Source organism: Paramisgurnus dabryanus, chromosome 2 (genome assembly GCF_030506205.2).
Source record: "Paramisgurnus dabryanus chromosome 2, PD_genome_1.1, whole genome shotgun sequence".
In the NCBI taxonomy this organism is placed as follows: domain Eukaryota; kingdom Metazoa; phylum Chordata; class Actinopteri; order Cypriniformes; family Cobitidae; genus Paramisgurnus; species Paramisgurnus dabryanus.
In genome coordinates, this window is record NC_133338.1 from 23097057 (window position 1) to 23122472 (window position 25416).

Consider the following 25416-nt stretch of genomic DNA (forward strand, 5'->3'; position numbering starts at 1 on the left):
TTGTAACCCTTCCCAGCTTTATGTAAAGCAACAAATATTGATTGTAGCTCCTCTGAAATCTCTTTTTGGTGAGGCATGGCTCACATAAGCGTGATCTTATGCAGAGCAAACTCCAAAAGTTTGAAGACATCCTGAACAGCATGCAGGATAAGAGGGTATTGATCTTGGGTATTTGTCTGCTGAATGCACAAGCACTGAGAACGAAAGACTTCACCTCATGTCATAGAATGACGAAGAGCGTCAGCAGTATGTAAGAAAACTTCCTCAAACCAGTTCTACAATGGCAAACATGCTTATTATATTTATGTGGCCGAATGTAAATGGAACAGTTTTAACAAGTCTATCTAGAGAACTGACCAGGTCTAAAAGGCTTTATAATGACTGCTGGAAGGCTAAAAAATAACATTGTTAAATAATGTGGAATAAATATAATAAAAAGGACATTCTGAAAATGTAACTTGTGCAATGTTGAGCAAATTTAGTTTATTAATTGTGTACAATCTGTTTTAATTTGTCTCTCTCTGTCTTTCACAGCAGTATTCAGTCATGCCGCTGGTGAAGAGAAGTATTGAACCCAAGCATCTGTGTCGAGGAGCTCTACCTGATGGAGTGCCCAGTGAGCTGGAGTGTGTCACCAACAGCACCCTGGCGGCCATCATCAAGCAGCTAGGAGGCCTGAGTCAGTGGCACTTTTATTGTTTTTAGTTATTTTCTGTTTTTATGTGTTTACCCTTTGAAATAAGTTGTCCTTTTATGCTGTTGTATAGGCCTGTTACAGTGGCAGTGCATTTTACCACCACAATAGAAATGAGGCAATTCACCACAGTGGTTATACTGTAGAATGTGCGTGCGTATGTGCAAGCGTGCATTAATGCATATAGGCTTATATATAATGAATACATATATTTTGAAAGATAAAAATGTAAACGAGTATCAGATATTCATCAAGCAACATCAAGCAATGCTTAGGTTAACAACGGCAGACGCTGTGAAAAGGAGGAGGAAAGTGGCCCAGTCACGTTTTCGTGTGGTTTTAGACGCAAAATGTGAAGCAATTGAGCATTTGTGGTTGGCCATTTTGGCCATCAGGGGATCAGCGCCTATGTGCGTGTTTTTTGTAGCACTTCCATCCGTAAAACAACACACAGTTCAAGGGAGGAACCTTATTGGGGGAATATTTTTTCCAGCCGTGCTGAAAAAGCATTCTGATGTTGTACTGATAGGACAGATTGATACTTTTTCACAACAAGCCAGTGGGTCATCACTGATATCAGTTGCCTCCCCTTGGAAAAGCACACTAACTCTGATTCTGCTGGCCGTTCGCATTCACACGAACTAGAAGACATCTCAATGAGTGAAATTGTACTTTATAGTTTTCATAGTTTGTGATGTGCACAACACCACGGGTCACACTTCACCATCGCGATGACGCTGCACCACCACGGACAACCTTCACAGCCCTACCGTTATACAGTAGTGAACTAGGGATAAATAAAGTGAGGTGGTCTTGAGACTTTGCACTGTGCCACAAGTAGGGATGTCAATTTATGCAATTTCTCATATTCTATGAATGTTTAAATTAACGATTAATCATTCGAATAAATGTGGACATAGGCATCGTTGTGATCATGTCTAGTTTAAATTCTGTGCGATCGTTTTATTTTTTTCTGCGGTTGTATGTGTTTTGCGCAGGCGCCACACACACGTGCGTTCGTCATTCGTTAAACTTTATCGATTTAATTCTTATCGACAATTAATGGAAGATCGATAAATTGTTAACATCCCTAGCCACAAGTCATCCTAAAATTTCAACATGTGGTAAGAGACTCTAAATAGTGTGAAATGCAATAGAAAGCAGGAGAGAACTCAGGGTCAGCATGTAATCTATTAGTGCTGTCAGTCAGTAAAATTAAAAGATTTCACTGAATTAATTACATGATGTGCTGATTAATCAAATGTGGTCTTTGTACCTGGATGTGGCCTTTGCATTGTATCTCGAGACCCTTACATCCTGTCATATTCCATCCTCTGTGCACATCTGCATCACATCTGTTTCTTTCCTTCTGTCTTACAGGTCGGCATGCAGAGGACATCTTCGGGGAGCTGTTTAATGAAGCCAACAGTTTCTATATCCGCATGAATAACCTACAGGAGAGAGTGGACCTGCTGGCTATCAAAGTCACCCAGCTAGACTCCACTGTGGAAGAAGGTAACATCAAACATTTAAAGGGTCATATGATGCATTTTCACGTATTCCTTTGTCTTTGGAGCGTTAAAAGCTGCTCATGCATAAAGCAGATCCATAAAGTTGCAAAGATTGAAGTCTCAAACCTGAAGAACATTTTTTTCTAAAAGTGAAGGCTCATTCACGCCTTCCTAAAATGCCTTATTCAGACACTGCACCACGTATTTAGATCACTGCATGTGAGGATTTGCATAACACTGCCCAATTTTTTTTTTTAAATGGCGTACGTTAGGGGTGCACCGAGATATCGGCCGATGATGCTTGCTATGATTCTCAATGAATTACGGTGAAATGCTGCTACATCCAAAAGCCAGAGGGCGCTCTCGTGCAGAAACTCAATATGTGCTGTAGACGAAAAACCATACACACGCAGCTATGACTCGCAGCTCCAGGAAATGCCTTAAGGATATATTTATATTGCTGTTCTTCAAACCTTTTTCGGGTAGTTTTATGATAATAAAGAATATGTATAATGATTGTTTGACGAGTGTTGCTTTTTCAAATGCATGTTATAAACGACTCAAACTAACAGTGATTTCAGAATGATAAGGACTTACTGATCAAAAGCCATAGTACATGAAATAGCTGTGAATAACATCGGCCGTGCAATTCAGAATAGTTATCGGCCACATATTATTAGCATACAGTCTTGTTCAAAATAATAGCAGTACAATGTGACTAACCAGAATAATCAAGGTTTTTAGTATATTTTTTATTGCTACGTGGCAAACAAGTTACCAGTAGGTTCAGTAGATTCTCAGAAAACAAACAAGACCCAGCATTCATGATATGCACGCTCTTAAGGCTGTGCAATTGGGCAATTAGTTGAAAGGGGTGTGTTCAAAAAAATAGCAGTGTCTACCTTTGACTGTACAAACTCAAAACTATTTTGTACATACATTTTTTTTCTGGGATTTAGCAATCCTGTGAATCACTAAACTAATATTTAGTTGTATGACCACAGTTTTTTAAAACTGCTTGACATCTGTGTGGCATGGAGTCAACCAACTTGTGGCACCTCTCAGCTGTTATTCCACTCCATGATTCTTTAACAACATTCCACAATTCATTCACATTTCTTGGTTTTGCTTCAGAAACAGCATTTTTGATATCACCCCACAAGTTCTCAATTGGATTAAGGTCTGGAGATTGGGCTGGCCACTCCATAACATTAATTTTGTTGGTTTGGAACCAAGACTTTGCCCGTTTACTAGTGTGTTTTGGGTCATTGTCTTGTTGAAACAACCATTTCAAGGGCATGTCCTCTTCAGCATAGGGCAACATGACCTCTTCAAGTATTTTAACATATGCAAACTGATCCATGATCCCTGGTATGCGATAAATAGGCCCAACACCATAGTAGGAGAAACATGCCCATATCATGATGCTTGCACCTCCATGCTTCACTGTCTTCACTGTGTACTGTGGCTTGAATTCAGAGTTTGGGGGTCGTCTCACAAACTGCCTGTGGCCCTTGGACCCAAAAAGAACAATTTTACTCTCATCAGTCCACAAAATGTTCCTCCATTTCTCTTTAGGCCAGTTGATGTGTTCTTTGGCAAATTGTAACCTCTTCTGCACATGCCTTTTTTTAACAGAGGGACTTTGCGGGGGATTCTTGAAAATAGATTAGCTTCACACAGACGTCTTCTAACTGTCACAGTACTTACAGGTAACTCCAGACTGTCTTTGATCATCCTGGAGGTGATCATTGGCTGAGCCTTTGCCATTCTGGTTATTCTTCTATCCATTTTGATGGTTGTCTTCCGTTTTCTTCCACGTCTCTCTGGTTTTGCTCTCCATTTTAAGGCATTGGAGATCATTTTAGCTGAACAGCCTATCATTTTTTGCACCTCTTTATAGGTTTTCCCCTCTCCAATCAACTTTTTAATCAAAGTACGCTGTTCTTCTGAACAATGTCTTGAACGACCCATTTTCCTCAGCTTTCAAATCCATGTTCAACAAGTGTTGGCTTCATCCTTAAATAGGGGCCACCTGATTCACACCTGTTTCTTCACAAAATTGATGACCTCAGTGATTGAATGCCACACTGCTATTTTTTTGAACACACCCCTTTCAACTAATTCAACTAATTGCCCAATTGCACAGCCTTAAGAGCGTGCATATCATGAATGCTGGGTCTCATTTGTTTTCTGAGAATCTACTGAACCTACTGGTAACTTGTTTGCCACGTAGCAATAAAAAAATATACTAAAAACCTTGATTATTCTGGTTAGTCACATTGTACTGCTATTATTTTGAACAAGACTGTATATCGGCATTTATTGGTGCACCCATAGCGTACGTTTTATTCTCGTCGTAGTATTGTTGCCGCCATGTCATGGAAACGATGTGCTTTGGGAGCTAAACTTCCAAATATGGTAAGGAGGGTAACATTTCCGTCAAATGCTTAAGGTTTTCGGCCAATCACAATTTTCAGAGCGATGGCTTTGTATAAATCTGCACGTTACAGACAGGCGAGACAAAGAGGAGCACATTCATTTGCGGTATGTGCAAAATGTGTTTTTAACCATAAACCAGGTAAACCCTTGCATTACACCAAATATACAAAATAATGTTCTTAATTAGCAACGTCATCTGATTCCTTTAAAACTTATCTTCAGGTCATCTGGTCTATTAGCTTTAGTAATGAGCGAGAAAGAGTTTGCCTTTAAATGCTGTCCTACTGCGATCTTCTTTTAGCCTGTAGTTAAAGCAGTGACCCAGCTGTCTCTGCACCTTGAAAGAGAGAAAGACATCCATAGGAGTCCATAGGCTCTTCCCTCACTTTCTCTAATGTCTGTTCAAGTCTTTCTATCTATTTTTGCTCTTCTGTCTGTGGAATACAAAGATCCAGCACCAAAGGGCACACACTCGTGTCTCAGTCCGTGAAACAGATAGAAGAGCTCTGTACGGCCCTCAGATGTCAGGCTGTGTGTTTGATCGTTCAACTCAAAGAATAGATTTATATCTGTAAATATCCTTTGCACACTATAAGGAAACCAAGATTAGGGCCTTGTTAAGCATCTAATGCTATCCTCATCTATTTAAAACATTCGACCCAGCCACGATCGATAACTGGAAAGCAGGTTAAGAGGTTTTAATATGCACCAGCTCCCTCATGACCCCTCACTGAATGAGAAGAAGCATCAATGTTTCTTTTAAAGTCCAAGCGTTCCATTAACCCCTGATTCTCTCTACAGTGAGCGACGCCATCTCGAAGCCTGCTGGGAATGCATGGCGTGTGGTTTTTGCACTGTGTGTGCATGTTTATAGCTCTCTAATGTGACTTAATAGTGATCTGAAGGCCATGCATGCTGCATAGAAGAGAGAGGAAATGGAATAGAGATGGTCTCTGAATATTAATACATTTCACAGAAAGTGTCTGTTAGTGTGTCTGGGGTTAGCTGGCATCCATGGGCTTGGGTGATCCAAAATATATCACCCCATCCCCCTTTTAACATCCATTCAAATTATTAATTTATAACCAGCTATCCAGACCTAAAACGGAGTCATTCTGCTCTCAAACAGACATAATGTACACAAAGACAAAGAGGGCATTTAGAGACCTGAATTGAAATGTTGACCAATAATTTACACAAAAATGAAGATTGTGTTTTCATTTACTCATCATCACATTGTTCCAAAATGTCATAGTCTTGCGAAGGTCTGGGAACCATTGCAGCTTTGAATGGCCAAGGACCGCCAAGAGGCCATATGACTGACACGTAAAGCAACCAATCATGTTTCACGTTGTATCGCATCATGTTTATGGGCTTGGAGTTGAAGCCATAAGAAAGGGCTGTTGTGTAGCCATCATTCACGAATGCCTCTAAAGTTTAACAACAATAGCAAACACGTTAGAATACCTTGCATACTATTAAACATGCAGCGTTTATTCAATCTTGATAAAGCATATTGTCACAGATGTAAACATGAAAGGTTTCGATCAAACGGCTTTGTCAAAGATTGTTAAAGACCGTTTAAGATTGTGACACACACATCTCTCTAAAATCCTGTATGATCATATGCATCAGACGTTCTGCCAATATTCTGTGGGTGTGACATCTGAGGCTGAGACTAAAATTTGCATGACTTACAGGAAAAGAAAAGATGAATTTTAATCACAGCCCCAGTTTGTATTCACATTTATCATATGGAAAAAAATAGGCCCAGATATGCTTTTTAAAAATTCTCCTTTTGTACAATATTTGAACAAAATGTCTGGCATATAGGTTAGTTGGATATGGATGCATAGCAGTTTTCATTTTTGGATGCACTTTTTTAAGTTATTTTTTAAAAGAAACTTGGAGAGAAATAATGTAACTTGAAGTCAATATGTGATATACTGTATGTCAGACCATAAATCAGATGGAAGTGTCTTTATCATTTTCAGTATGACTCAACCAATATTTTGTGTCTCTGAGGAGCCATTTTTGAATCAATAACTGAATGCAGGTGAGTGAAGATGAATCATTTCTAAATGAAAGGAGATGCCTTTTTGAGAACAAAAATAAATTTCGATCATCGACAAACTCAAGCAGAGATTAAATATAGTAGTCTATTTTTAAACATGTACAGTACTGTGCAAAAGTCTTATCTCGCCAAATATTTATTTTTCTTTTTTTAACATACAAACAAAAAAATACAGCAAATATGTACACAAAATTAAAAACAAAAAATTTCAGAACTAAATGTGTTCTTCAGGTGTCAGTCAGTATTTAGTGTGACTTCTCTTGGCACGAAACACATCTTGAGCTTTTTGAAGAGCCTGAAGTCATGCGATTAGAATTAGAAATTAGGATTTAATTTCAGAGGTTAAGCGGAAGGGGAGTTTTATCTAAATACTTGACACTTCAGATTATACTTTTATACTGTTTTTAATACTACATAAACATTTCCTGTATTTTCTGGTTGTATTCTAATATAGAGACTTAGAAATAATTATATATGATCGCTATATCATTGCAAAAACAACATCTAAGTGTAGCATGGTGGTCTAAGGCTTTTGCACAGTACTGTACATTTTCTTTGTTGGCATCCTTAAAGCTTTATCATAGTTATTTTAAACAAACAAGATAAGTTCAATACAGCAGCAATGTATTGTGGGTCATAACTCACAACAAATCTTTGAAAAACTGAATGATCTTGTTGTTTGTGTTATATGCTACTGTAGGTCTTAAATTATTAAAGTTCAATAAAGCAATACAGTGGCCCTTGAGGCACAGTCAGTGCTTTAATATTTTGACTGTTCTCATGGGGCGTACATAATTCGAGTGATCGAGGTAGTCGGTCGCTCTCTACTTCAAAACAAACCCCGCCCCTTTGGTGATAGACAGTCCCCAAACATGTCTTTCGTAGAAGCCCCTTATAAATTAAGTATTCAGTTTTAAAGCATGGCATGCTTCCATTATTCTGTGGCTATGAAATGCATTTTAATTCAGTGCGTTAAAAGATATGATGAAAACATACAGTGAAACTATTATCAAGAAAGAAATTCTATAAAGTGGTTAAAGCAGTCTTTATAATTTGTGTGCTATATTCCAAACCTTCTTATATGATAGCTTTGTGTAAGGAAATTGCAGCATGTTAAGCCATTCACTAAAAATGTTCTTGCCTTTTCAAAGAAAATGTAAAAGAAATAGTATTTGACCCACAGTTCAGTCTAGTGAAAAATCACTGGATTGAAAACTACACATCCTCCTGGACTGTCACAGCAATGACATTGTGTGCAGCTGTAAAGGTGGACTTTAAAAATATAGTTTTAAAAATTGTTTTATATTAAAGAGAATAGCAAAGTTTACACCAAAACTATAACGAAAAAGATACAATAAACACTATCATTGGGATCACTTTCTGAGTTTTTTTTTCCCAACTAATAAACAATAAACCAATGAAAGCCAATCAACTCTATTTGAACTTCAAAAGCTTGCACATTTAAAATGTCAGATGACACTGTGGAGAAGCTCTGCGGAGGTCTATGACATAAAATTACCACAGGTTTCCAGCGCTGATGCAGTTGCTGTGAAATTGACTATGTAATGCTTTTTATTCTACTACACTGACTTCTCCAAAAGGTAAGATATTAGATTACACAAACTACTTGATTCACTGTTTCGACTAGAGTTACGCAAATGCGGCGTGTTGAGGATACCTGATGGTTACCTGCTGTGTAAATCCAACAAGAATATGAATCCAACAAATACAAGCATTTTTATTAATGGGGACATATCATGAAAATCGGACTTTTTCCATGTTTAAGTGTTATAATTGGGTCCCCGGTAGAGGTCTTCACGGGTCCACTTAGATCCGAAGACCCGATCGGGTTCGGGTCTAAAAGTTTCACATGTGCCTCGGATACGGGTCGGGTACAATAATAGCGGCATCGGGTCTCGGGTAATTTAAAAATGAATGTGTTTTTTCTGAACGCACCCGAGAAGACCCGAACTCTCTGGCCTGTGTGCGTCAATGTCCTTTTCAAACCTCTCATCTGTTTGCCAAGAGCGCTTGCGACATTGTGTGGTTGTCGGAAGGTTCATTTTCGTTGAGACAAACATGTCAGTCAATTATAAATGTACATTTTAGCGGTTACGTTGGTGTCGTCGTCAGATAACAAAGTAAAACGAATGGAGCAGCTCGCCAAATTGGTTGCAAGGCCACCGGAGTTTCTTTCTGTCTGACTGCTGCGCGTGGGTCTGCAGAATGCACACACGTCAGTGCCGTTTACATCCGGTTCCAGTCGGGTTAAAAAAATGTTTCACTAGTTCGGGTCGGACTCGGGTCTAATTTTCTCGGGTTTGTCTCGGGTCCGGTCTTTCTTTAAAACAAATTTATTTATGCACGTTGGGTTCGGGTATGAAGGGATTCGGGTCATTTCGGGTCGGGTACATTTCTTTGGACCTCAGAAGACCTCTAGTCCCCGGTGCTTCTATCAACCTAGAAAATGTGAAAAAAACAGTAACTTAATTGTGGAAAACCATTCTCTCTAAGCATGTGAAAAAAGGGAATTGAAATTTGGCTCCCTTTGTGATGTCAGAAGGGGATAATATCGCCCCTTAATCTGCACTATCTTACCACGGCACTGACATTAGTGTTAAAATCAGCTCATTTGCATTTAAAAAAGCACCCAAAAATTGCGTATTTTTGCTTACGCCTTCAACGTGGCAATTTTAACATCTTTTAATTTATTATGTTATTTTGGGCTAAAGACCAAAGATTTAGTTGACATCTTAAAAAAGTCTTGTGAAATGTCCCATTTAAAGGAAATATTCAATAGTAGGTAATGCCATTGAAGGTAAATGATTTGCGCGAGTAGTACTATGCCTCGCGAGCGAATGAGTATAAAGTTATTGTTATCATCCGGTTGTGTGGATGCTAATATAGTTATCCTTATAGTTAAAGTTATCGTTATAATGTAAATGTCCCTTTAGGCTTAGACTTTAACATTATGTGTGCTCAAGTTTAGTATCTTTGAAGAGTTACATTTTTAAAGGTAGAATATACAGCCGCAGAAAAAAATGTAAGATACCATTTCTAGACTGTTTTCAGTTTATCTAAATGTACTGTTTAAGGAAAAATTATTATATATTTTTTTTATTCTATATCAACTACCAAAAATTCCTCATAAAAATAACCTAATGTTTTTTTTATTTGCACTTATCTACTGAAAATTGAAATAGAAAACATGGTCAAAATAACAAAATATTTAGATTTTTAATAGGTTTACTGCAAAGAAAACAAGTTCAAATTCATTTTAACAACACAATGATAATTTTTTAACAATTATTTAGGAACAATTCAAAAGTGAATATTTGATGGAATTGTTTATTTTTCTGTTGGAAGACACTGGACTGGTCACAATACATGTAGAAATTATTATAAAGGCAAAACTGGAATGGTCTCTAAATTTTTGGTGGCTGTATTAAAATTATTTCTACCCCTAAATACGTCTTTATTTGATGCATAAGCCAAACAACTGAAAGTATCTTGTACGTAAAAAAATGACATGGAAGAGAAACCCAGAGCTTCAAAAAGTGATATGGAATGCACGTCAAAAAAGTAGTGCTTAAGAAGGCGATACCCTGTGTTCGTTTTTGGACACTGGAGTCACAGCGGAATACCAACGGCCGCTATTGTTGATGCCGCCAGTGTGTTCGACTTTAAATGTGGCACAACACAGACGTGCTGTTTGAGAACCCCCTAAGGGAAAATTCACCCAAAAGTGAAAATTCTGATACCATTTACCCACCTCATGTTGTTTTAAACCTGTATGGGTTTCTTGTATGAGGAATAACAAATACTATGGAAGTCAATGGGTACCGTCCACTGTGTTCTTAACCTCATGTATCAAAATACCTTGTATTCCATAGAATATAGAAACTCATACAGGTTTAAAACAACATGAGGGTGAGTAAATGGTATTTTCGCCTTTGGGTGAACTATACCTTTAAAGTAGTGTTACTGCATCTGAATAAACATACTTTCTATCTGATGTGACGTGATTGGTATTGCAATATTCAAACATTAATGGGCTTTTAGATTGTGCTTCTTATGAGCGTTTTTAATTCATAAGAAAAATCTGATGTGAAAATAAGATTTATAAAAATCATTTGTCAGTAGTTTAACACTGCCTACGCTGCCCACCAGATGGCACTCCAAGGACCAATAGTGGGCTGTGGCCCACTGGTTAAAAATCACTGGTTTAGACCATATGAACAGAAGAACGACCATCTGTTGTGTCTGGGACAGTGTCATCATCTCTTACTAAAAAACGCTAGAAGAGACATAAGCAGGGATTTTGCACAGCTCTGTTTAAGGCCATTTTACTGTTTATGCTGATGAAGGGTCTTAAGCCCTATCTTAAAACTGATTACTGACCAGTATTGTGGAGTAATAATGTCGTGTTGTCTTATACGGACATGTATGGCTTATAACTTTTGTCTTGTAACATAGTGCACATAGCCATGCTAAGTGTATTTTATTTTGTTTCATTGGTGGAAATTTACTTAAATATTAACAAGAAGGTTATGGCATTTAGTATATTTACTGGAGATATATATTTAATTATTTATTTATTTATTCATTTATTTATTTATTATTATTTTTTACAGAAAAAAACAAATCCACATGATCCGTATATTCTGATTAGTACATTTTCTGCTTAAGTATTTTAGAAACAATCCAAAAATCCCCAAATAGTGAAATAAATGCATTAAATGCTATTTCTGTTTCCCGTCTGCAGTCTCTCTGCAGGATATCAACATGAGGAAAGCCTTCAAGAGCTCTACCATTCAGGACCAGCAGGTGGTTTCCAGGAACTCCATCCCCAATCCTGTGCTTGAGCTCTACCACCGTGGAGACAAACCTCCCCCTCTTAATATACTGAGTCCTTACAGGTGAGCCCATCCTCTTTTCTTATTCACTTTATTATATTTCTCTGTACATGCAATAGAAACCATCTTAGCAGTGTGCACTACTTCCTGAAGCACATTTTTCATAAGTGTGATATAATCTAGGGCAGGGGTGCCCAAACTCGGTCATGGAGGGCCCGTGTCCTCCAGAGTTTAGCTCCAACTTGCTTCAGCACACCTGCCTAGACATTTCTTGTATGCTTAGTAAGATCATAATTAGATGTGCTTCAGGTGTGCTTGACATTGTCCAAGTCCAATTCGTTTTAGGGACATATCATTATAGCAGTCCTGTTTCTCAACAGAGATGATAAGAAGGACGCCCTGAAGTTCTACACAGACCCCTCTTACTTCTTCATCCTGTGGAGAGAGAAAATGCTGCAGGCCACAGAGGACAAGAGAAAAGAGAAGAGGAGACAGAAGGTGTGTCTGTGTGTCTGTCACATATATATGAATGATAATCATGTTATAGCATCATGATATAAAAAAAAAAAACGAATTTTAATTGATTTTAATATATTTAACCCATGAAATGAACAAGAATGTGTATAGTTTAAAATACATTGTCCTTTTTTCACATCTGGAAGAAAGCCATTTATAGGTTGATTTCCCTAAAAATTTGTCTGGCTGTATGTCTATCTTTTAAGCCAACTAACCTAATACAGCAATATTGGCTTAAACATTATCATTGGGGGCAGGACTACCTATTTGTCCAAACAATAAAAGATTGGGCAGGACAGAAACCTGCATGGAAAATTATCCAACATCCATTTAAGATGTACTGTAGGTGACTTTTCTTCAGTAGAACAGAAGATGTTTATCTGAAACTGTGGTCCTTGGGGATTCATAACATGCAAGGTGCCGTTTCTTTAAAGGACACATTTTGGGCCCTATCTTGCACCCAGCGCAATTGACTTTGTCAGTGACGCATGTATCATTCGTATTTTGCACCGGCGCACAGCGGGTTTTTCCCTCCACAGACGCACGTCGGCAAACTAGGGAATGAACTTGCGCTCCCTGGGCGGTTCAGCGCAAAAAAAAGAGGCGTGTTCCAGCGCAAACCATCCCTCATGCTATTTTGCAGTTTCAAAAAACAATTGCGCCACTGACCAGAAAAAAAAAGTTTAAAGTCAGTGGCGCGTTGCGCGTTGTTCATTATGAAGGTATATTTGGTGCAAAACAACTGCACACCTGTGACAGTGGAATTTGTATTTGTAGAGATTATCCACACATGTGTATCAGTAAATTTGAAGTCACAGATGAAGAGTTGCAAACTTGTAGATTTTTTTTCTTTCCCTCAAATACAACACAACAGTTACACATTCACAAATCCTTCAGTGCAGCTGCACAAATCCCATTTTACAAATCACAGATTAAGAAACTCACAAGCTCACGTTTTTTGCTACAATTGCTGCAGTAAATATGGTGCAAAACCTACTTGAACGCCTGCATCAAATAATGTGAAGTCACACACAAATTTTGTACATTCGCAAATCAGTTTGTGCATCTGTGCGATGAGAGTTGCATGTGTGTAAAAAAAATTTTTCACAAATATTTTTTTATTTTTGAAATATTTTCTAGCACAAACACAAGTACATAAATACAACTGCTTGAATCTGCTGCTACAAGTTTCAAACACTCTTTTTTGTGTGCTCTCTGTTTTGCACCAAATATCTCGAGATAAGTGGTGCGAAAGTGATTTGTATACCTGTAGGCTATGTTCAGCACTGCCCACCAGGTGGCGCCTGACACTCACTGAAGCAGAGTTTATTAATTACCAGCAATGTTTCAGCAAGGTAAATCGCCTTTATCAAGGTATTATTTTCACCAAGTGGAGAACAATACAAATGGGAGTGCTAATTATACACAGATGAAGGTAATTACATACAATATTCCAATGATTCATTAGTAAACAAAATATAAGTTCCATAAATCTCAAACCATCAATATAAGTAGATTAAAAAATACAAGCAGCAAATACACACATAGGCCTACATATACCTAATAGGCTTTAATATACCTAAAAGGCCTCCTGTCTAAGTAAAAATTGGTCCAACTCACCTCACTTTCTAGATGAAAATACCCTCTCAATTGCTATATACAATAATGAAGTTATAGGATGATTAAGTTCAACAAAATGCAGTTGTAGCACTTATGTCACTGCAATCGTAATAACTATGCTACTGGACCAGTTCTAGGTTCGTTGAGTGGTGTATGTTATATTAGAAAAGACACATGAGACATGAAAACTTATATAAATTAATTAGCAGTTTACTGAACAGGATTAAAAATGGAATAGGTAAGTTAGTAAGATAAATAGAATAATTAGATAAATATATCAATATAGATGATTCAATAAATATATCAATAAATGTTTACCGTACACAATTTAGATAAATAAATAATCAATAAATATTTACAGTAAAAGATGTGTCAATAAATAATCAATGTAGATCAATAAATAATCAATAAATGTTTATAGTAAAATATGTATGTCAATAAATAATTAATAAATATTTACAGTACGATATTTATAATAAATAATTTTAAATCCTTTATATTTAATCTTTTCTTATTTAAATAAGTTTAAATGGATTTAACTGGTTTCAGTATGGGTTTATTCTGGTTAGTTTTGTTCTTAGACCGGTCTATTAAATTTTAATCAGCTCTTTTAGAACAGTTGCTTTAACTATTTTTAAACTATTCTTTTGAGTTAACTCTTCTTTCTTTAAGGGAACAGGTAAGTATTTTAGCGTGCTTATGTTAGTGTGATTGTTTCACTTTACAGGGTCTAACTTTTTTTTGCAGGTAATTGTAAGGATTGTAAATGTTTCTTTTGTTTGTGCAATTGCTATTAGAAAAATACATATGGACCTTGGTATTTATAAAATCCTCTGTACGGCCCTGCTCATGACAATAAGAATCCACTCTCAATAGTGTATGACGAGCTGTAGGTTTTTTAATCGGATCCCTATGTAAAAAATTACAAGCTACCCACAAGTCTAAAAAGCTGATTTGATTTGGGTTAGCATCCAGGGTAAATGTTAAGAAATCAGAACAACTGTTTAGATAATAATAAAAACAATTTAGTTGTTCAGTTACCCGATTAAAAAAGACAGAAATAATCATCCAAATTAGTATATTAGAAGAAAAAGCATGTATCTTAGTTAAATGTAGGCCTATGTGTGTATTTGCTGCTTGTATTTTTTAATCTACTTATATTGATGGTTTGAGATTTATGGAACTTATATTTTGTTTACTAATGAATCATTGGAATATTGTATGTAATTACCTTCATCTGTGTATAATTAGCACTCCCATTTATATTGTTCTCCACTTGGTGAAAATAATACCTTGATAAAGGCGATTTACCTTGCTGAAACATTGCTGGTAATTAATCAACTCTGCTTCAGTGAGTGTCAGGCGCCACCTGGTGGGCAGTGCTGAACATAGCCTACAGGTATACAAATCACTTTCGCACCATTTATCTCGAGATATTTGGTGCAAAACAGAGAGCACACAAAAAAGAGTGTTTGAAACTTGTAGCAGCAGATTCAAGCAGTTGTATTTATGTACTTGTGTTTGTGCTAGAAAATATTTCAAAAATAAAAAAATATTTGTGAAAATTTTTTTTTACACACATGCAACTCTCATCGCACAGATGCACAAACTGATTTTGCGAATGTACAAAATTTGTGTGTGACTTCACATACTTTGATGCAGGTGTTCAAGTAGGTTTTGCACCATATTTACTGCAGCAATTGTAGCAAAAAACGTGAGCTTGTGAGTTTCTTAATCTGTGATTTGTAAAATGGGATTTGTGCAGCTGCACTGAAGGATTTGTGAATGTGTAACTGTTGTGTTGTATTTGAGGGAAAGAAAAAAAATCTACAAGTTTGCAACTCTTCATCTGTGACTTCAAATTTACTGATACACATGTGTGGATAATCTCTACAAATACAAATTCCACTGTCACAGGTGTGCAGTTGTTTTGCACCAAATATACCTTCATAGTTCATTATGCTATTTTAAGGGCGCATGCTTGACCATAATGTATAGCTTGCACAACGTGCATACACTTTGCATTTAATCTACACAGATGCAACAGTTATTTTTGCAAATCATAAATTGTTACACTAAAAAATATTAATACACGAGATAAGGGGAATCATAGTGGTGAGCATTGTGGTGATAGTTTTTATTTATTGTGTGGCTGCGTTAAAAAATTCTCATGCAAATAACGATTAAAATATTTTCATAAGTTTGTTGTGTGGCTGTATTACGTTTATTTTATGTAAATAATAATTTAAATGTTTTCATAAGAAACCTTAATATATATGAACTTGATTTGTTAGTCTACTTTGGGGTTGGACCTTGCATTTCTTGGGTCCGATTTCAAAGCCCCCAAACCCTTTCAGCGGTGAGGGTGGACGCAGCGATGTCCTCTGCTGGCGTCAGGTCCTGAGGCAGATCCACCTCCCGTTACACGGCGTGCCCGATTTATGCTAGCAAGCTTGGGATTCCCCCGTACAAGGACGTCGGTCTCCTCGGCTGTGAACCGCTCCTGGCGTGCCCCTGGTAAATCCGTCATAATAATAGCAACCCGCCATGGAACTTGCGCCCTTGCGTTTAAAGGGAATGTTGGATAGCGTTCTGATTGGTTTATTTGACGTTACGCCCAAACCACACCTATGAATAATGAACCTACTTCAGATCAACCCCTTATTGATTTGCGCCCGGCGCAAGAGTTATTTCTCACGCCGGGAAAATAGCAACAGCGCCCAAGATCCGCCCACAAACTCACTTGCGCGTTGCGCTTCACACTTGCGTTTCAGATCGTTAAAATAGGGCCCATTGTGTCAATTTTTACAAGAAGTAATATAAGTCTTAGGTGTGCCTAAAATGTGTCTGTTAAGTTTCAGCTCAAAATAGCTCACAGATTATTTATTATAGCATGACCAAAATGCCCCTAGTTTAATGTATTTACCTTTAAATGCAAATGCGATTCAGCTCCTCGCTCCCTTACTAACAGACAGTGAGCGTGCTTGGTTAAAATAGATCTGATTACTATTAATACAGTCTGGGACAATAGTATCTTTAGCCGCATTAGCGCTACAATGTGCTAACAAACACATTTTGAAAAGCTTTTGGGTTAAGATAACCAGTCAGTCAGTGACCATGGGCGGGGCTTTGTTTGTGTGATGTCACATTAACAAGAGAATCAAAACAGCATGTCTAATAAGTCCGCTTAGGTTTAATGGTGATTAAACCTTTCCCCGCCACTTAGAATGAGTTATTTCGTCAATTAAAAAAAGCATTTCCATGCCAATGACGCTTTCCTGACGAGTTTTTATTATAATCTGTAATTTCGCTATTAACCACCAGATGGAGCTCTTATCCAATTTATGAAAAACTGAAGCAAAAACTAATTTATCAACATTTTAAACTCAAAACTTTTTGTTTTTGAAGAAACCTATCCATATTTTTATAAAAAGGTTATAAAAAGAGAACAAATGAGGATAGGATTAAACATTTTTCCCCGTTTTTTTTTTTAAAGCAACACTATGTATTTTGTTTACCTTTAAATAATGTCTCTAAAATGATTTCAGTGATAGAACAACTTTTAACTGGACAATTTGTACTGTTGCTGCAACCTGAGCAGCCTCCTAGCTGCTACAAGCACACTCTGAAAGTGGCGGTGGAGGGTAGAGCACACAGCCCCGCCCCTCCCCCTGCCTGCAGAAGAGTGTCTGATACCAGGCACTGTTGCGCTTTTCAACCACATGGGGGAGCTGTAAATCATTTTTACATGGAAACTACATAGTGTTGCTTTAATACGAGGGTCTGTTCTTTCATTTGATATATTTTTATGTTTATATATTTACCGAAGAAAATTTTCCTGGAAGGCATTTTGTGAAACTTTTTTTTTTTTACAAAAGGCTATTAGGAAATTAGTTTAAAAAGAAGGAGAGGGTGGATTTTTCTAATTGTAGAGTTGTTTTGTTCAAACATTGCCAACACACATTTATTTCCAAACACCTTGCAAATGTAGGTTTTGCATAATATGGGCCCTTTAAGAGGGAAAAATACAGATACAGGCAACACAAAATTTAGACCCATGGCTCCTGGTGATATATTACTTGCAGCATTATAACCTAATCCATGGCCTTAGGCTAACAGCCCTTGAGCACATTCATAATGTGGAGTGCAAGGTTCTTGTGTTATTTAGTTGTGGTTGGCAAACTAGCTTCTACTACACTTACTGGACCAGAATGTGGAGTGATAATGTGTTGGAAGGATTATGATTATATTGGAGCATGAGCTTCGTTTCACATATTGACTTGCTCTTCAGACTCTTGTGATCATACAGGTCATTGGCCTTTATATATCAGCACCTGTAGACTTTATGAAACACCAAGGACTATTCTTCAATGTTCTATTGAAAACAAAAGTCACATCACAATCATATCTACAGTATAAACTACCGTATTCTGTGGGTGCAGAAAAGAAACATCAGTTAGATGTCCATGTGTGTCCGTGAATAAGAGCTGTAACCTTGCCAGATTCTGCCCCTTCTCTTCAGACGAGCAGCTCAGGCCAGACTCACTCAGACCAGACTAAGTCCCACTCCAACAAGGCCCTTCCCAGAAGCCCCCTTCTGTCCTCCGTAAGACATCCGCATTTCTGTCCGTCCTTCAGTCCTCTCCCTCACTATCCTTACACCTGTGTGTTCGTGCACTTTCTCTCTCTGCAGTTTAATGCATTTACTAAAAAATCTTTGTAGAAAACCTTTTTTTTCACAGCTCTTCTCAATGAAAGATGTGGACACTGTGTGCGTGCATGTGTGTGTGTGTGTTTTGATTTGACACCCTTTGAAAAATGTGTTTCTTGGTTAAACCCTGGGCTTTTTATGACACTACCCTTGCTCTCTCTCTCTCTCTCTCTCTCTTTGCCACACTCTCTCTTTTAGGAGCAGCAGAAGCAGGTTGAGGATCCCAGTCGTGAAGTTAAAAAGGTCCGAAAAGCTCGCAACCGCAGACAGGAATGGAACGTAATGCAGTATGATAAGGAGTTCCGCCCTGATGCTCGTTTTACCCCCTCTCCGTACCACGGCATGTCGTCTGAGGGCTCCCTGTCACCTGACAACAGGTTGGGGATCCCTTACACTGCCTTATCACCATGGCAATAAATAAAAATAAAAGTGGGCTAGTCATGCTGGCTCCAGAATAGCTCATTGCTGCCATCTGTTGGCACATAAAGCTGCCAACAGCCTTTTGTGTTTATACAGACTTAAGCACTAAAATCAAATGTGACCTGATCCAGCAAAATGAGTCACAGTGACCCAAATTTCAAATTTGAGATTTTGCTATCAATGGAAAGAGGAGATCATAAACTTTCAAATGATATACTAGTCATACCTTGAATGGTTTTAAAGATATAGACATTTGAATTATGGTCGTCTGCCCTCTTTTTCCAACTGAAAACCAGAGAAAATCGCTTTTAACTCTTTCACTCCCAGCGTTTTAAAAAAAAGTTGCCAGCCAGCGCCAGCGCTTTTCATGATTTTCACAAAAGTTTAATGTCTTCCAGAAAATGTTCTTCTTCAAATATATAAACATACAATATACCAAATGAAAGAACAGACAGTAATAAACAGGACAACAAGCACTTTGTTTTAAGATCTCAGCAGTCGGCATGAAAGTATCAAACCATTTGCTTTATTAATTATCATTATGAAGGCAGATATTCTTGTCAGATCAGGTTTGTTACAGGGAGTTGGCAGCGCTTTTTATCTGTTGGCTTGTTCTGGCAGAGGAACAGACTTTCAGGAAATAGGCCTATATGCAAATTTTTTTATCAAGAAAATGAAATAAACAAGATAATTATATACCACAGACTGTCAGTATACACCAATATTATATTCTCTATATAGTTTGTTTGTGTTGAAACTATTCAATGATAATTATATGCTTGATATTAAATTGTGGCTTAATAAAAATAAATATTCGAATGTTCGCTTCCCTAGTTGGAACCAGTTGGAACCAGGGTTATTATAGTTTAAAAAAAAATATTAGTTTTTATTTTTATTTCGTTTTGTAATGTGTTATTTTATTTCAGTTTAGTTTTAGTTCTTTTTAGTGGTGCATAAATAGTTTTGATTTCGTTTCTATTTTTCAAAAATCATTACTTTTAGTTTTTATTTAGTTTTAGTATAGTTTTAGTCTTTAGCATAATATCATGGTTGTGTACATACACCTTGCCAAATCTGGAAATGTTAAAAATAAGATGAGAATAAGAGGATTTAAAAAAAAGTTATGTTTATTTAGTACTCTCAATCAAAGGCCGGGACAAATACCACACCAACCAACACTCTAAATTTTGTTGTGTTATTTGGGTAAATATAATATACATATATAAATATACATGTTTGGTTATAAATAATCATATCCTGGGTTGTTGTTAACCTAAACATGAGTTAAAACAACCCAGCATTGCATTGAAACAACCCAGCATATGTTTATTTATAAACCAACATATGTGTTCTGTCTAATATTTTCCCAGCATTGGGTTAAAAATAACCCAGATCATTTCGAGTAAATCTTACTTGTACAAACTTATGTCTGTGCACAACAACTGAAAATCAATGCAAAGTTTAATGTTCTGTCTATGAGTGTCCATTTCTTTACCAGAAGAGATCGCTGTACTAACATATTTATTTGTTGACTAAATATTAATATATAATATTATTTGTTGATTATCCGCAAAGGCATATAATGGTTTCAGATAGTTAAGCGGACGTTCTGTATAACATAGCAACCAAAAAGCGTCAGCTAACACTGCCAAGCAAGCGGTTGGCGTCAGCGTTTTCACCCATATTTAACGTTTTAATGCTTCCGTGTACAGTACACTGAGATAATTAAGCCTTCTTCAGTTATTGTAATGGTTTACCAGCAGAAACAAATTGTCTTACTAAACTAGCCGTTAGCAACAAGATGATGTTTTCTGAACCGAACTGTTCGGGGGCAGGGATCCAGTGCCCTGACAGCATCATACACATCATGTGACGCTGCTGTGCAGGTCACGAGTTCTAATAGACTGCCACCTATTGGTCATTAATTATCCAGCAACATCTGCTCATTTGCTTATGATCCGGTAATATGAGTGACTCCGTGTTCAACTGCTGATCCAATAACATTTAAAAAACGAAAACGCAAGTTTTGTTTTCCTAAATTTTAGTTAGTTTTAGTTAGTTTTACAGGTCCACATTATAGTTATAGTTTAGTTTTAGTTTTTTTTAGAAACCTTCGTTTTTATTTTATTTCAGTTAACGAAAATGTTTTTTCACTAATAGTTTCAGTTTTCGTGATAGTTTTCGTTTACGATAATAACCCTGGTTGGAACCATGGACCTTCTGGTTACCAGTCCGACTCTACCTGACCTTCACTGAGCTGCAGATTGATACCGTATACATTTCTTTGTTCTGCTGAATACAAAGGAAAATATTTGGAAGAATGTGTAACAGATCTATATATTAAATCAGTAATTATTTTACGTACGATAGCAGTAAAATTAGGTCTGTTTGGTTACATAACTGATGGATTATCCCCTTAAGTAACACCCAAAAACATTTAGAGTTTGTCTAAAAAAGTTTTCGTTAGCAGAAAGCGCTCTGTGTAGGAATGCCAAGTTGAAATACTATGATTTTAGGCTATCCTGACATAAAATGACTATTGTGAAACAGTCATGGCAATTTATGTGGTCCTGGCTCCTAAACGTTGGTCCTACATCTATATGCTGATCCTCTGCTGCCAATGACTGTGTTTACAACCAGTGCACCATGATGACATTTAATGATGGGCCATAGAAAACGATTTAGGAACCATCATTGTACAGTCTATATACATGTCATACCTATGTTTATTAGATCTATGTCATGCAGTGTGACTTGTCATGATCTTATACAGTAAGATAATTGAAATTTCATTGTCAAGTCATTATCTGTAGCAGGCTTTGCGCTGTTAAATCTCCCTACGCCATAGTGATGCTGCCATGCTGGATGTTGCAGGGTCTTGGACAGGGACTTTGCTGTGTACATGTTATTTGTAAAATATATCCTGTCCGAATAGAGCTTGCTTTAATGATATTTAAAAGGTCCTGGAAAGTTGAGGAAAGTCCTGGAAATTCATCTCTGAAAAAGTGTGGGAACCCTGGTCTGTTCTTTGAAATTAGCTAAATTTTAAGTTTTTCCACATTATTCCACATATCTTATAATGAAATTATGCTGAAGATATAAAATTACAGAATATTTTGAATATTGAATACATAACATTTTATTTTTATGTTTTTGCTTTATAAATTTTGAATGTTTAAAAATGTCAAATATTCTTTTAATTGGGGCATAAATTGTTTTGCAAAACTGAAAAATACTTAGATATTAAGTATTGGGAAAAAAATATCCAGCAAGATATTAATATATCAAATTTGAGGTATATCGTCCAGCCCTAAAATAGACTGTGTTTATATTATTGCTATACTTTTCATTCAAACTTTTAACACTCTTCCTGAGTGTTTTTTAGTTTAATTCCTTCTGGAAAATGTTCTTCTTTAAATATATAAACATACATCATATCAAATGAAGATACAGACCTTCTGCTTTCACACAAACAAAAACTTTCATCCTATCTTCATTTGTTCTCTTTTATTCACCTATCACATATGGGTGGTTTTTGAACAAAAAGCTGAGATAATTGCATTTTTGTAAAAGACTTTTGTTAAAGATCAGAACAATGATCAAAACATACACAGTTTTTTCTGTTTTTGGATCAGTGTATGCTTCAGTGTTTTAAAAGTGGGATAAGAGCACCACCTAGTAGATAATAACAAAAATATGGATTGCCATTAAAGCTCGCCATTGGCAGGGAAGTAGGGCTGGGACAACGCATCAACGTCATCGATTAAGAGCAATAAACATAAATTGCAATGTTAAGGAATTCATGCTTTTTTTTCATTCAGATATGTACATAAATTGCTATTAGTCAATAAATGGGGAGATAACCGAGAACCGAATCGAAAAAAAAAAGAATCCTTAATCGATGCGTCAAAAAAATAACCGCTAGATTAATCGTAAAAAAAAAATGTGTTTATCCCAGCCCTACAGGGAAGCATTTTTCTTAATTGACTAGATAACTCGTCAATGGCAGGGAAAGACTTAACATTCATTTCAATACAATGCCTTCCCACTAGACTTTTATTTTAATTGCATTGTTATGACTATATATTTTTTGTTGTTGTTTTCACAAATTGGGAAATCAAATTTGTGTCAAAATTATGTTTTGAGGTCATTTATAGCATGCCACATGTGTTAGTGATGGTGCTTGTGTTGTGTTTAACCCAGAACGCTTATTTTTGGAAGGCCAAGAACAACAAAATTTCCCTCATCATTAATGTTCTCTCTCTCTCTCTCTCTCTCTCTCTCTCTCTCTCTCTCTCTCTCTCTCTCTCTCTCTCTCTCTCTCTCTCTCTCTCTCTCTCTCTCTCTCTCGCGTGGATAGGTCAGTTGCCTCAGACATGGGTGAGCACTCTTATCCAGGCAGCCCCAGTCACACCGGTCAGCAGATGGCCGTTAGTACTGCCTACTCCACTGCTGATGGAAAAGAGCACCTCATGGCCCCATCACATGTCCAGACTCAGTCCTTGGACCGCAGTTACCGCCCAGCTCCCACCTCCGTTCCTGCTGGAAGACAGACCATTGGCAGGGTTCAGACCTCCCATGGCCAACCAATTACAGATCCTGCCCTCAATGGACCACGCCAATTGCAGGCTAAGGATTACAGGTCTGTGATTTTCATGTATTTTTTTAAGAGATTTTCTGGTGTAACTCTGTGAAAAGAAAAGTGTTGGAAGCAGCTGTCACAGCTTTTTTGTGTAACGGTTTTATCCCCACACCAGGATTTTTAAAAGCACTGCTCATCGGCACATCTTTTTTGGTTACCTTCTGCTCGCAATTTAATTGGCCTTTCTCTGGCTTTGCATTCTTCATTAATTGTGGAGGATTTTAAGTGTCTACTATCTAAAAACATTCTTGAGTTAAATAATAGTAAATCAGAAGTTGCCATGTGTCGTAAACAACTGATTCCTAATGCTGCGTTTACACCAACCGCGTTTCAGGTATCAAAATCGCGTCTACCGCGCCTAGTTTGCCGCTTGAACAGTTTGAATGCATTCGCGCATGTAGAGCGAAGTAGACACGTGGAAAAAGCAAGCATTTGACGTGCGTCAGAGGCAAAAATCCGCTTCTTGTGGGAGGGGCAAGTGCTATGCGGTTGTCTGTTTGCAGGATGGCTGATGTTGATTTTGCATTTATCTAGAGAGTTACAGTTTTACATTTAGTCACCTTACTATAGGGGGAAAATAAACTGCGCGGGTCGATAAACATCACGTGACTCAAAAGTGAAATGTGTATTACAACATACCAGGTTGCCCAGTGTCCTCACTGACACTCTTCCAAGCGAGGTCCTTTTTATTCCTGTCTCTATTGAAATAAGAACTTCTGTCGTATAGCTCCGGGTGACTGCTTACGGAAAATATCAAGCGTTCCTTCAGGTTGAATGAGTGACTCCGGGGCGGGGCTGCCGCCACAGCAGCAAGCAGACTCCTGATTGGTGAACGCGGCTCAAAATTCCCCCAAAGTTCAAATTTTTCAACTCGGGCGTCAGCCGCAAATTCGCATCAAACGCAAAATGCACAAAAAGCACCATTCACGTGTACCGCGCCAGGCGCTCAATCCGCGCCAAACACCTCATACGCGCCACGAGACCTCCAGACGCGTGTCTTTACATTGACTTAACATTGAAATCACTCGTGCTTCACGCCTCTACCGCGGCTGGTGTAAACACAGCATAAGTAGCTCTTTCCAGCTCAGTGTTATTCCCAACCTAACAACGTTTCTCATTTTTTTAAGATTTAGAGGTAGAAATTCAAGCTTTATTTTATTTCTCTCAACTTAGTTGTATTTTATGCTGTTTTATTATGATTTCATTAGTTTATTCTGCAAAACTATATAGCCTTTTGGTCAGTGTGATTTGCCTTAAAAGGATTTTACAGACTGTAAACTTAAATTATGCCTTGCAAGAACATTTCTTAAAAGCCCACATTTTGAAAGAATGCCTGTGCCAGGCATGTGCTGATAGCTGGCTACAATCTAGTGCTTTTTGTGAAACTCAAAACATAAAAGGGGGCCAATCTTTCCCTCTTGCTTTGTGTACAAGGCTTAAAACTCAGCAGTAAGCTTGTAAGTAAAGTTATGTGTCTGATGTCGTTCTCTCTGTGTTTATTTCAGTGGTCAGCAGTCTCGGGAGCATCGGGAGTATTTCGTACCTCCTGCTCCTCCTCCCCCTCCTCCCCTAATTCCCTCTGCCCAGACTGCTTTTGACAGCCCAACTGGCCCCACCTCTGCCCCTGCCAGTGCCATGGCATCTCTCTCCCAGTCTTACAACCCTTCTCCCCCTACCCCAGCCCTTCCTGCCTCCTACACCCCTTCCCCAACCCATCCTCCACCCACAGTCCCTCCTCCACCTCCACCTGGGCCGCCCACACACCCCCATACGCACCCACACGCCATGCCTACGGCCACAGCGGAAGCACCGGTGGTGCCGAGGAAGGGCCAGGTACCCCTGATACCAATGAGCGATGCACGCAGCGACTTGCTAGCTGCCATCAGACGAGGTCAGAGGTCACACTGGATATTTTTAACACTATATTGGG

General features: G+C 37.7%; 1 protein-coding gene across 3 annotated transcripts in view; it reads left to right on the forward strand.

Annotated features, from left to right (window-relative positions):
* LOC135730754 (actin-binding protein WASF3) overlaps window positions 1-25416 on the forward strand; it is a 46561-nt gene that overhangs the window by 19315 nt on the left and 1830 nt on the right. The window contains exons 2-9 of one of the 3 annotated variants that reach the window (XM_065248662.1): window positions 535-679; window positions 2075-2209; window positions 11487-11640; window positions 11958-12075; window positions 18236-18319; window positions 18623-18801; window positions 23205-23486; window positions 24992-25377. In XM_065248662.1, the coding sequence (XP_065104734.1) occupies window positions 547-679; window positions 2075-2209; window positions 11487-11640; window positions 11958-12075; window positions 18236-18319; window positions 18623-18801; window positions 23205-23486; window positions 24992-25377 (1471 nt within the window). In that variant the 5' untranslated portion in view covers window positions 535-546. The remainder of the gene's footprint in view (window positions 1-534; window positions 680-2074; window positions 2210-11486; window positions 11641-11957; window positions 12076-18235; window positions 18320-18622; window positions 18802-23204; window positions 23487-24991; window positions 25378-25416) is intronic. The other 2 variants (XM_065248663.1, XM_065248664.1) reach the window with 2 other exon arrangements.